Source organism: Myxocyprinus asiaticus, chromosome 28 (assembly GCF_019703515.2).
Source record: "Myxocyprinus asiaticus isolate MX2 ecotype Aquarium Trade chromosome 28, UBuf_Myxa_2, whole genome shotgun sequence".
Lineage (NCBI taxonomy): Eukaryota > Metazoa > Chordata > Actinopteri > Cypriniformes > Catostomidae > Myxocyprinus > Myxocyprinus asiaticus.
In genome coordinates, this window is record NC_059371.1 from 35,176,311 (window position 1) to 35,189,556 (window position 13,246).

The window sequence follows — 13,246 nt, forward strand, 5'->3', positions numbered from 1 at the left end:
AAAATAAAAATAATTATAAAACTTGTTGGGGAAACAATAGTCTGATTTTTCTTTATGTAATATTTCAGATTTTCTGTTAAATGTTTGCTGGTTCATGAATTGTTTTGCGTTTCAAAACAAAACAGCCTGTAATAGACTGATTAATGGTTGGTTTCATTGTTACAACTTACCTCATATATTGTGACAACATGCCACACTCTTGGGTTAAATGGGTCAACGTGTGTTGTTTTTTCCTGGGCAATAAGGGATGAAATGTTCAATAGCTTATTTTTAAAAGCCAATACCTTAAGGTTTGAGCCTACACAGAAATTGAAACCTCCCCCGAGAAATATTTAACAACCAGCCCTGGTCTCCTCTACATGGTAAAAGTAATCAAAATAATTTCTGAGAGACTAAAGAAAGAATGTATAAACAGAATATTTTAAATGATTAATGCAATTAATTTTTTTTTTGTTTCATTCTATCGTAATAATAGATTTGAAGTGACGACTTGTAGACAGTTAGAAAATGTTAATGCTTTATTTGTATTCGTATAAAAGGTGCAGTGTTCTTTTGTCTCACTATGTTTTTTCAAACTGATGAGACACTTTTTCTGCAATGCTAAATATACATTAATGTGAGACATCCTTGTGTCAAACCTGTCCAAATCTGTAAGCCCACACATTGAATCTGCGCCTAAACATGTGATTAAACTTTTATTAAAGTGCTTCTCTGTTCTATCGTTGCGACACAAATATTTTACAGAGCAAATATACTGTACACTTCAGTAGATGTTTTTAATGTGTGTCTGGCTACCTGTTTGAGCGCCTGTGTGTTTCCACAATGCATTATCAGATCTGCAAATTACATTTAAATTGTATTGATCAATTTGTTGTTAAAAGTAATATAGTTAAAACTTGCCATATCATACAAATAAATAGTAGTCATAGCCAGAGCTATATTGCATGCAAACATCAGCATTTATGTCTCAAGCAGTAATACAATTCATTACTGGTGGTGCATTTAAACAGGGTGCAAAGAAATACATCAATGTATTCTTAATCTTTTAATGAGTATTTATTTTCTAACAGTAAACTTAATTCTAACCTGGCCAGTGTGTCCATTTAGTTCTCAGTATGATGAAAAGATGATTCTGAAATTGAAGTTTAAGCATTCTACATAATGCTACTTGAAACATTATGGAAAAAAAAAAAGAGAGAGAGAGAGAGAGAGAGAGAGAGAGAGACAATTTGACCCGTGATTTATAAAAGCAGAGCAATTACAGTTATTTACCAACAAGATAACTACAAGTAGTAAAAATCGCCAAAGCTACTCTTTGTCCATTTCAACAAACTGTGAATGATTCTCAGGGGATTTACTGTGAGTTTTACTCAAGTGAAGTTTGACTGCGTGATTGCTGGCAAATGTCCGACTGCAAAGCTTGCATTTGAACTTGGAGTCAGTTTCGTCCTCAATGATCTGCGAATCCATTGGTCGGACATAGAGGGCCTTTGAAAGTTCGGGCTCTGTTACTTTTGTTGGGTGTTCTATGGGTAGTTTGCTCATGTCCTTGATCTGGAAACCAAGATGGTTCTCAAGGTGGGATATAAACGAAGAGGGCGTTCTGAATTGCGACGCACAGTCATTGCAGTAGAATACCGGATAGCCGGTATCCATGTTCTTTAAAAATTTGGTCCCTCCTGTTTTCCTAAGTTGGTACTTTACATTGGCCAGCCAGTGGCTGATGGTGGTCATGGAAAGCCCAGTGAACTTTGAGATGTGCATCCTCTCCTGAGGACCAAGATCAGAGAGAAGATACTTGCCCTCAGATGTCTGAAAAAGGCTGGAGGCAAACTGAGCTTGAAGAATAAGCAGATGCTGGGGGTTCCAGTTAGACTGTCGGCCCTTACGCTTGTGGACTGAGTACATCTCATTGGAGACATCTTCGAAACTTCGCACATCGGTCTCCAACTTCATTGCAGGCACTCTTGCTGGCATCGGTGGCTTCGGGGTAGTGGCTTTTGGAAGAACCTTCACCATATCAGCAATGTCAGAGAGTGCATATTTCTGGGGCATCGGAGTGGAGGACTGCAATGAAAGGGACGAGTTTGGTTTGTTGTGTTTGTATTTTGTCAAGTCTATAGGCTGGTCGTCATTTGTGTACATGAAGCTATTGCTAGCCCTCTTGGCAGAGGCAGCAGTTGAGAGTGCTGATATTGGTTTCTCTAAACCTCTACTGAGTTCAGAAAATATGGATTGTGTTCGATGGGAGAGAATGCTTTCTGGCCTCGGCTTGTTTGCTTTACCCAAATGATTGTTCAAGACAGACTGTAATGCGCTTAGAGGGTTTATGCTAAGAACTTCCTGGGAGTAGCTGACAAGTTCTGAGGAATTGCTGTGCCCGTTACTGGCAGGGGGGCTAGGCGACGGGATCCCTCTGTCAGAGAAAGCTGGGCTCAACTTCTCTTTGATTGTGTCATTCTCTTCACTTACACAGTCTGCATCCAGCTTTGAAGAGGAAGAGGAATCATCCTGACAATCACTGTCATCATTCTCCACCAGATCAAACCTACTGCTCTGGCTCTCTTTGCCTACAGATGCACCACTCCTCTCCTTTTTGATGTCCAAATTGTGGTAACTTTCAAGTCCTCGAAGTCCCTGATAGAACTTCCCCTTAGGAGCAATGGGTCTGTGCTTGTGGTTGAGACTCTGCTTGAGTTGGATGGGAGGAGAAGTGGAAAACGAGGCGGTCTTGATCACACCTGATAGCTGGTATGCTGCATGAATGCTGGGGTAAGCGCTCCAACTGGGGGTCCCTGTTTGAGCTTTATTGATTGCCGAAGCCACTGTATTTGCTAAAGACTTCAGAATGTCACCCCCTCCGCTGGACCCTTGCTCAAGGTCCTCTTCTCGCAAATATGGATGCTTAAAATTAGCGTCAGTGGACTTCTGATCCTCATCCTCTTGCTTGTCATCCTTGTCTCCATTTTTTTCAGCTTTGTCCGGTGACATTTCCTGTGGAGTAGCCCTCTCAGAGTCACCAGATGCTGTGCTCTTTGGTGAAACCTTGTCTCCTTCAAGTTTATTCATTGTTGGATCAGCTTGCGTCTGCATTTTCTCTATTGCTAGAGGGTCGAGGGCTAGTTGCTTGCCTTTCTTGGAAGCTGAATTTGTCACCTTAATGAAATGGCCAGTGACCATCATGTGAGTTGTAAGCTGTTGAAGTGTATCATGTGAGCTTCCGCACTCCATGCACTTCAGAATCTGAGACTTGCATGTCTCAAACTGCCATGTGTAACTAGCACCATTCTGATAGCCATAACGGTTGTTGGGAGCATTGGCTAGGCCAGATGACCTTTGTGCCTCACTGTAACCTGATGCCCCTGTGGTGGAATCAGGCGAACAAGGCCTTGTGGCTTCAAATGCACGTTTCTTTGCTGGTGGGACTAATTTTGGAGTGATTACCGGGATCGGTTCTTTTAAAGGCACTTTCTGGTAATGCTTTGTTTTGATCATGTGGACGCTTAGGTCTTGTAGTGAATCAAAAGAGTGGCCACAGAACATGCACTTTAGAACTTTTTGTGCATCTTCCTTGCCTTCCATGTCTTGAAGGTTCCTCTTGTGGTTCTTGGATGTAGAAGTGGAGGCAATACTTTGCCTATTGTGGTTGTCATCCTGGTAGTGGCCACTCTTGTTCATGTGCACTGTCAATTCCACCAGCGTGTCATAAGCTGCACTGCAATCTTTGCAACGGAACCGACTGGCTCCGGTAAAGACCGCACCACATGCTTTGCTGCTTTGTCTGTACAGGTGGACAGAGCTGAATAGATTAGGTTTTGACACAGGTTTTGGGGACAATGTTTGCTGCAGGGTTTTTGAGAGTGCGTCCTGGTGCCAGTCAAACTCACTCTTGGTGCTCCCATTAGTGCTGTCACAGTTCGCTTTGCTGCCAGTGTTGCCAACCTTCAAATCTAGTCCAATTTTTGACCAGTAGGAGTCTGAAAGGAAGTTGGAATAGGCAGCCCGCATTTTCTCCAGGCTACTGTGCATGTCATCCTTCAGTCTCGAGCCGTGGCTCTCAGAGTCCTTCTGATTTCCTGGTGGCGAGGTTTTAAAGTCAGACAGTCTGTCACTGCCATCACTCAGGCGGGACTCCAACTCGACCTCCTGGTTGGAGAGGACACTGACTGGAGAGTTCTGGAAGCTGTAGCTGCTTTTGTTGTCTATCTCTTTGTCTTCTTTGTCCTTAGAAGTGGGCATCTCAGAGTTCTCCTCCTCTATCTGCAATTCATTGTCACCATCCTCCCCTGTGATCGAATCTTGGCCACCGACATCCTCATCTGGCTCATATGCTGAAACACAGAACAGAAAGATAGAGGAGTTATAATTTGTAAATTTGTATAATTTATAAACTTCAATCATACTTGGTTGGTTGATCTTAAGATATTTTAAGATTCAGATGTATCAGTTTGTGAGTACACAATGTCTAAAAAGTTCTCATTTTCTGTCAATCACCCTCACTCAAAAGGAGGCGAAAACATCCTCACTAGATTTAGATATTGCAGCATAAATTTAGTTCAGTTAAATGCATCCTGACATCCTTTTGATTCATTAATATTTGTTGCTTACAAATTAAGCACTATTGTCTAGTTTAAGAATCATTTGCTAAATCTTTCATCACTTCTTTAACCTTAATAAATTATTCACTTAAAGTCAGTCAATTATATAAATCGTTGCGGTTCGGAAAAATCAAGGTTATCTATATTTTATAACCACATATTTGGATGGCACTTTGAATTTCAAGAGCTGTTACGGGCAGATGTGCTCAGTTAAATATACATAGGACCTAACAGCCCGGGCCACTTTCCTTTCATGTGGTTAATATTTCTTTTTCAGCTAGTGATGCTCAATGAGGGGAACTTTGCTGCACTATGTAGCCCTCGCTATGTCCTTTGCTTTTGGATTCTGAAAATAAGATTTTTTATCAATATTTCAGAGGTGCCTCAAGAGTAAGCAGGAAGGTGAACTGCTGTCAGCAGATGGATAAAGATGGAGCTGGGATTTAGCCTCTCCACACAAATGCGGAGAATGGGGTTCTTCGATCAAGGGGCCCACCATGCCCATACAAAAGCTTCTCGATGTGCCATGACCTTGATCTTCCGCAATGAAGATTTTTCAAATGACAGACTATGATTGAAGATTTTTCAAATGACAGACTATGATTGTTAATTGCATCCTGGAAGAAGCTGATACATGAGCAGTGTCGGAGGAAAGAATCATGTTTTATGTATTGATATGTGTATATATAGTTTTGACATAAAAGGAGTGAGATGCCTTCTCTGTGGTGTCTTGAATGTTTGTGATCACTCAGCCAGTGAAGTGGCATTATGACAGACAGCCATGTAGTCTTTACTTAGCTTTAGATTATTTACATATTGTGAGGGATCAAGGCTTTGTGTAAAGAAAAAAAAAAAAAAAAAACTAAACAATTATAAAGATGAATTGTTTTAATTAGTAGTTTTGTCTTGTTTCCCAGTAAAAATATCTAAATATCCTTAAAAAAAAATTTTTTTGGTGAATTAAGGGTATAGTTTATGTATTAAGTGAATGAAAACTTTGTGAGTTTTATGTTTAAAACAAGAAAATACACTCATTCGCCCATGTGGGTAAGAAAAAGAAACTAGATTCAGCATATATTCTTTGAAAACAAGTAAAGTTTTCATCCAAAAACAGAATCTTCAATTTTAGGGGAACTATCTGCGGTGTAATATATTGAGACTGAAAGAACTTTTCTTCCTGTACTCTGTTACACAATCCTGGTTTTGTTACAAATAAATTAAGTCATGGTGCAATGCAATATTTCAGTGACTGGCATGTTTATGCATATCTCTGTTTACAAGATTTTTACGATAGATGTTGATGATGTTCCATGAGTATTTGCAGTCTAAACAAGCAAAGTTACCATGACACCATACACCTGGAGGAATCAATTGAGTGCTATTTGTACTGCGGATGAAAGACAGACGGCTAAATGAGAAATGCATTAGACAACCGCACTGCATTTTAGTGAAACTAATACTCTTTAACCTAATAAAAATTAGGACAAGTCTGAGAAGTGTCTCTTTCAAAGCAATTAAAATGTTTTAATGTGTGTTTTATTACTCTGACATTCCGTTGGATCCACTAAGCCTTGCAACACTGATCTTACCTTTCAAGGAAATCTAAACAAAATATTTTTACAGTATTTTGACACTATTTGTCAATTTAGCATTCTTTGGTAAACAACTCAAATATGTATCTCAATTTATGCTGTATTAAAAAATTCTATTGAATTACATGAGATGCAATTAATAGCAAATAATTACAAATATCAATATTTGATGAGAAATGAAGATAATTAAAAGACAAGACATTTTAGTGGCAGACGAGTACAAAAAGTGACAAAGTTAATATAGGTTTTATTTACATATCAGTGAATATAACCCTATCACTGGCCAACAGTCCACAGCCATACATTTAGCATTTTGAAATAGCTACATTTATTTTTACTATATATATATACAGTATATATACACTGTATATATAATAAAATAAGTAGCACTGTCAATTTATTACTTACATTGAAATTATTAGAAAAATGCAATACTGGCAGCCAAAAGTTTGGAATAATGTACAGATTTTGCTCTTATGGAAAGAAATTGGTACTTTTATTCACCAAAGTGGCATTCAACTGATCACAATGTTCAGTCAGGACATTAATAACGTGAAAAACTGCAATCTGAAAAGAAATTTCAGATCTTCTTAAACTCTTTCAAAGGGTTCTCATCAAAAAATCCTCCACGTGCAGCATTGACTGCTTTGCAGATCCTTGACATTCTAGCTGTCAGTTTGTCCAGATACTCAGGTGACATTTCACCCCACGCTTCCTGTAGCACTTGCCATAGATGTGGCTGTCTTGTCGGGCACTTCTCACACCTTACAGTCTAGCTGATCCCACAAAAGCTCAATGGGTTTAAGATCCATAACACTCTTTTGCAATTATCTGTTGTCCAATGTCTGTGTTTCTTTGCCCACTCTAACATTTTCTTTTTGTTTTTCTGTTTCAAAAGTGGCTTTTTCTTTGCAATTCTTCCCATAAGGCCTGCACCCCTGAGTCTTCTCTTTACTGTTGTACATGAAACTGGTGTTGAGCGGGTAGAATTCAATGAAGCTATCAGCTGAGGACATGTGAGGCGTCTATTTCTCAAACTAGAGACTCTGATGTATTTATCCTCTTGTTTAGTTGTACATCTGGCCTTCCACATCTCTTTCTGTCCTTTTAAGAGCCAGTTGTCCTTTGTCTTTGAAGACTGTAGTGTACACCTTTGTATGAAATCTTTTTGAAATCAGTTTTTTTGCAGTTTCAAGCATTATATAGCCTTCATTCCTCATTTATCCAAACTTTTGGCTGCCAGTGAGTGTGTGTGTGTGTGTGTGTATATATATATATATTAATTTCACTATCGAAAGTAATAAATTGACAGTGCCACTTATTTTATTTTAAATATCAGGGTGGCATTTCTCCATACACATTGTTAATTTAATTAAATAACGTCCTTTTGTGGTTTTATATCACATATGACAATACCACGATTTCAATATTTTGATTAATTGTGCAGCCCTGAAGGATTGTAAAATTAGTCTAATGACATGATCTTAGGAAACGTAGTGGCCGAATAAAAAGTGCCTTAAATCCATATCGCGATATTGCTTACGTTTATATTGTCAGCAAAATCATTGCGATTGTATTGTGAATATTCAATATATCGCCCAGACTACGTTTATCTTGATATATAGCATCTTAAAAATTCTGATCTCATGCCACGAGACGTAAAATAAAAGCGCAACACATCATCATGCTTAAAGACATCTGTCTAGTGCATGATTACGTAGATGATACAGAGATTGAAAAGCAAAAACGCCTCCTGTGTTTATGTTATTAGGTAATATTTCAAACTTGAATTTCTCTGATTTTAGGATTCATAATTCCTTATGAAAATTACGCACAAATTAGTGTGCAAGATTAAATGCATTATTTTTGCTTTTTTTTTTTTAATAAATATATGAATAATTTCACTACAAGGAAGTATTAAATTGACAGTGCTCTATTTCATTTACCAGGGTGGCATTTCTCAATTCACAGTCACTGTTCCCAAGACTCTAATTTCTCCAATCTGCTCCAATCATCTGATATAGACATTAATACCACCAAAGACACATGTTCACCTTCCAGGCCCACATCTCTCTAAAATCCCTTCATGAATGGTTACATTTCCCCTTCCTTACCCATTTGTAACAGGGAGCTTGTATTAGCCAGCTTGGTGATCCCTGCCAAGTGGCAGGATTTCGGAGTGCAAGATCAAACACAAGGACACCACTCCCCTAGACATGAAATTCACCAGTCCTTTCTTCAGTGTATATTCTACTACAGTTGAGCATTAGGACACAGCCACACAAGCATGGCAACTACAGTCAATACCCCCTCCAACCCTCCCAACACACTTTTGTTATTGATGTTTGGCCAGTAGAACAACCAAAGCATGACTTAACGTTAACGTGGGCCGTTTGTATTAATTTCAGTGATATTCAATATACATTATTTTGATTTGGTCTAAGCAGTGCATACATGAATGCTTTTTGTAATTGTGCATATGGTAGGGTTGAGTGTTATAGTTAGCTGTTTGACAATATTGGATCTCAATATTTATTAGCTCTGAAATGGCTTAAAAGAGTGTTTTTTCTAATCATAAGGAACCTTTATTTCAACCAAACAGCACTGTTGCCAAGTTTATCCATAATCTACTTCACTATAATTATAAGGACGAATACTAAATCATTGTCATTTATATTTACATATAAAAGAATACAAAGTATACTAAGCCTATACTGTATTTTTACCGCATTCACTTCCATTGTAACTTCTGTATTTGCTTTTTTTTACAGAAAAGGAGGGATGAGACAAAATAATTTTTTGTGGTAATCAACATTATGCCACAAATGATGTCGATTGAGTTTAACTTGTATTTAACCCGGAATATTCCTTCAAATACGTTTTTTTGCTATTAAAGTTTAAATTAAAGTGCTTGCAATCTCATGAGATGTGAAATGAGGAAGGATCATGAAACTAGTTTTTTGATACCTTTAGGAAATAAAATAAAAACATGTATAAACATCACACACTTTATTGCATGTTATTTAATGTCACCAGCAAAATCATGAATATTGAATATGTTATGTCATCATGGCAACAACGTTGTAAAATTAGATATAACTTTACACAAAAAAGGTTATTAAAAATAAAATAAAAAATAAAAATAAAATGTAAATAATTTTCTTTTTGTAATTTTTTGGTAATCAACATTATGCCACCAATTCTGTTAATTTGGCTTAACTTGTACTGAACCTGAAATATTCATAAACTTTCAAACCATGTAGGAACAGTTAACAGCCTCGTTTGCTGTGGGCACACACACGGTTGTTGCGCACTCTGTGCTATATCACAGCAATGAAAAAGGCCGTTGGTCCAACTAGGCTTACAAAATAAGGCGCTGGCACGCCTGTGCTGAGATTTAGCATGTCATAAACTTCTGTAAACCCTCCAATCTGTGTCACGACAAATTTATATCTTCAGACAGGGATATTCAAAGGTCAAAAAACTGAAGGTGTCCATCATAAATCAGCCTCTAAGTGTTTATAACATTAGTCTGTTGGGAAAGACTCCTGGCATAACATACAGACAGCTGGATTTCAAAGAGCTGCTTGATTTCAAACCAAATGGCTGTAGAACTGTGCAGAGAAATGCACGCATTAAATGTGCCTTTCATGTCTGATTCATATATACAGCAGCAGTATTATTATAATTTTTTCTTGAAAGTCAGTTCTTACTACTGTAAATGTGATCAAATGCTCGAAAAACAGAAGCCTTTTTAACTGTAAAAGAGACAGTGGTGTATTTTCAGATTTGTATACAATGGTGTCAGATATTATGATGAACCGTATTCTAAACCTGTAAAAACTGTAATGAGCTAATGATTTTGCACTTTGATAGATCAAAGTAAGTATAATCTGGTTATTTCCACTGGCACCATCATATTAATGTACTCGTGTAAAAATGTGCTGGCTTTCAAATTTCATGCACCTAAAATTAAGTTATGTGGTACTTTTTATGAAATTTTAAGGAAGACAGTTGAAAGAGCACGATTTTGAAAAAAAGTTGAGAGGTACAAAAAAAGCATGTAAAATGTAACATGCTTGTGTAATTTAATACAACACATCAAAATGAGTGTCTATCACTGATATATAAATAGAATTGGATCGCTGATGCAACGTTAAACTGCCAGCAGGAGGTGAAGCCATCGGAGTGTTTGAGCGGCCATCTTAGTATGCCCAACCTCTCATAGAGCGTCAATGACTGACAGGAGAAAACACCCCCGTTTCACCATCTCCGACCTGCGGATACGACAGTTGCATTTCGCCCTCAAGTGACAATCATGTTTAATGTTTGATTTGCTTGTTATGGATAATATTCGTTACGAGGGAGAAGATTTACGCGGATTGCGATGTCATAGCATTCACCTGCCCCTTTGTTCAGTCTATCAGTACAGCACAACGATCACCAAAGGAAGCGGCAAAACTGTCCACAAGTTGTAATGTAAGCAGGAAAAGCTGTCATATCTGCTTGTTTAGGGTGACAACACATCCTTATCCCTGAAAGGGACTTTAAAAAAGTCAGATCGGGATTTCTAAATCGCCTTAAATGCCCTGAATTTGCTTGTTTTCATATTGAAGTGCTCTCTGTAGTCAGTTTATTTAATTATCCTCCAGTCGAACCCATATCAGTTTAATTTTAACCAGCTTTGCTTTGCGTGTCTCAGTCTCAGTGCCCGCTGCGTGTGTGATAGAGGGAGCGAGAGCGCGCGCTCTTATTCAAGTGACCGCGAGAAAAAGGCACTTTTTGATAAAAACATAAAACAAGTAACTCTGAGCAAACACTTTTACATTCAGGTGATCTGTTCGCTGATGAAGTTTGTTAGTGGTGGATACTTTTTGATATACAGTAGATATACATAACTTGCTCAGGCTTTCAAGAAACAGGAAAAATTCCCGACTTTAAATAAATAAATACTTAAATGTGTAGGACGTTTGGGTTGCAGGGATGCACAAGCAGATTTCAGATATAAAATCGGTGATTGAATGACTAATGTTTACTAGCTGAATTTAGATGATTTCCTATTAGGTAAATAGGGGCACTGGAATGTTTGGGTATAGCAATATGGCGCCGCAGTGGCTTCACTGATATGACGTCATGAGCAATCCAGTTCTATATATATATATAGGTCTGCCTATAGTTTGATTTTAAGGATATCTTTGTTTACTTTTTAATGATAAACAATTTTGGTACTATATTGGGTCGCCACTTCATGTACAGTGTAAAATGTGACTCCTGAAGCAAAACCAGTTGAAAACAACTGCGCTAGATCATGTGAGCTAACCGCTACGCCATGGTTTCCAAAGAGTTACTTGGTTTTAAATATGCAGAAATTGCTCTTGAAACTAAGTATATCCACTAATACAGGGCTAAAAGTAATAATAACAGTTAAAAATGTGGCGTATGAGGCATGTGAGTTTTCTCGGTGGACGTGTCCTTTTAGCGTGCCACTGCAGTGGGCTAATCATCCCCTTTGAGATGTGTGAGCTTCTGTTGGGGGTAAATCTGTCAGTCAGCATTCAGTCAGGGGTGTGATTTTCATTAGTTCAGAGTGACTATGAACTAACATAACATTCAGGCGGTCCTTGTGAAAGAACTTTTCCTGTCACTCGCTAATTTTCCATGCCACTGAATTGTTTTTAGCCAAGCGCTCGCTTTCCCACGTGCCCTCTAAGAGCTAATGCTAATATTTATATCAGCACTTCTTTAGCTCAGATGCAGCTGTGCTATTATTTTTAACAAAAACTAAATGAAAACATTTTTTTGTACACTTACAGTAAATAATAATAAAAAAACTTAATCTGAAAAAACAAACTAAACACCTCCACTACACAAAAATGCCACTAGATAGCAATAACATAAGATGAACATGAGAAATTTGATGTTGTTAATCATATTTAAATGATGTAAATGTGGAGACAGTGGTTACATCTCCAGTTCTTTGCTAATACGTGAAAGATAATGCTAGCACCGCAGGAGAGCCTGTAACTCTGGGGTGTAATTGACAGGTCTGCCTGTCTTTGCCACTTTTGCCACTGAATTTTCAGCACAAATACTGTACATTATTTCTAGCCCAGCGCTGGCTTTCCCGCATGCCCTTCAAGAGCTAATGCTAATATTTTTTATCAGAACTTCATCAAATATTTATCCCTAACTAAATGAAAATGATAGTTGTAAAAAACTGAAAATAAACTTAAATACATTCAAAACTAACTAAAATGAGACAGAAATGACCTCAAACAAATTTTAGGTATAGTTTTCGATACACAGTACATTCTAAAATTTGTAACCTTTAGAACCTGCATTCACTGAACATGAAAATGCCACTAGATAGCAATAGCAAAAGATGACCATGAGAAATTTACCATTGCTAACCATATTTAAATGAAGAGACAGCTGTTACATCTCCAGTCATTTTTTCTGTTAGTGTAACGGGAGCCAGCTGATAGATAGCTATGCAGTATGTATAAACCTGACTCTCCTGACCTCAAGAGGTGCACTAGTGACTAATGCTAGAGGCTGTAGCCTTTAGCCTCCTTGTTAGCGCACCCACCTCCCATGCCGGAGACACTGGTTCGAGTCCCGTACGGAGCGGGTAGAACAGGAGCGTCACAATGGTGCCGTGACCCGGATGGGAGTGAGGTTTAGGGGGGTGAGTGTAATGGGAGCCAGCTGATAGATCGATATCTTCAGCCCTTTAGCGAATACACGAAAAGTATTGTTTGTGTCGCATGCAACCCTATTAAGCGTTACTGACAGGTCTGCCGATCTATGCCTCTTTCGCCACTAAATTTCCTGTGCAACTTTTAGCCTAACGCTTGCTTTACCGTATGCCCTCTAAGAGCTAATGATAATATTTCTATCAGCGAGGGTGGGGACAGCTTGAACATTTCCAGCCTTTTTCCAATATGCCAATGTTAAAACAAGCGTACAGGCTACCCTGTAATTCTGAGGCAGACTATGCTAATTTCGCCACAGCTCTATTTGCCACCGAACTTTCCAAATTTTCTTGATTTTTCA

At 38.1% G+C, this 13,246-nt stretch overlaps 1 protein-coding gene across 1 annotated transcript in view; it reads right to left on the reverse strand.

Moving 5' to 3' along the window:
- Window positions 1-501: 501 nt before the first annotated feature.
- The window catches only part of LOC127418747 (teashirt homolog 2-like), a 92,096-nt gene continuing 79,351 nt past the window's right edge, over window positions 502-13,246 (reverse strand). Inside the window, exon 2 of the mRNA XM_051659520.1 lies at window positions 502-4,331. Within this exon, the coding sequence (XP_051515480.1) occupies window positions 1,309-4,331 (3,023 nt within the window). The 3' untranslated portion in view covers window positions 502-1,308. The remainder of the gene's footprint in view (window positions 4,332-13,246) is intronic.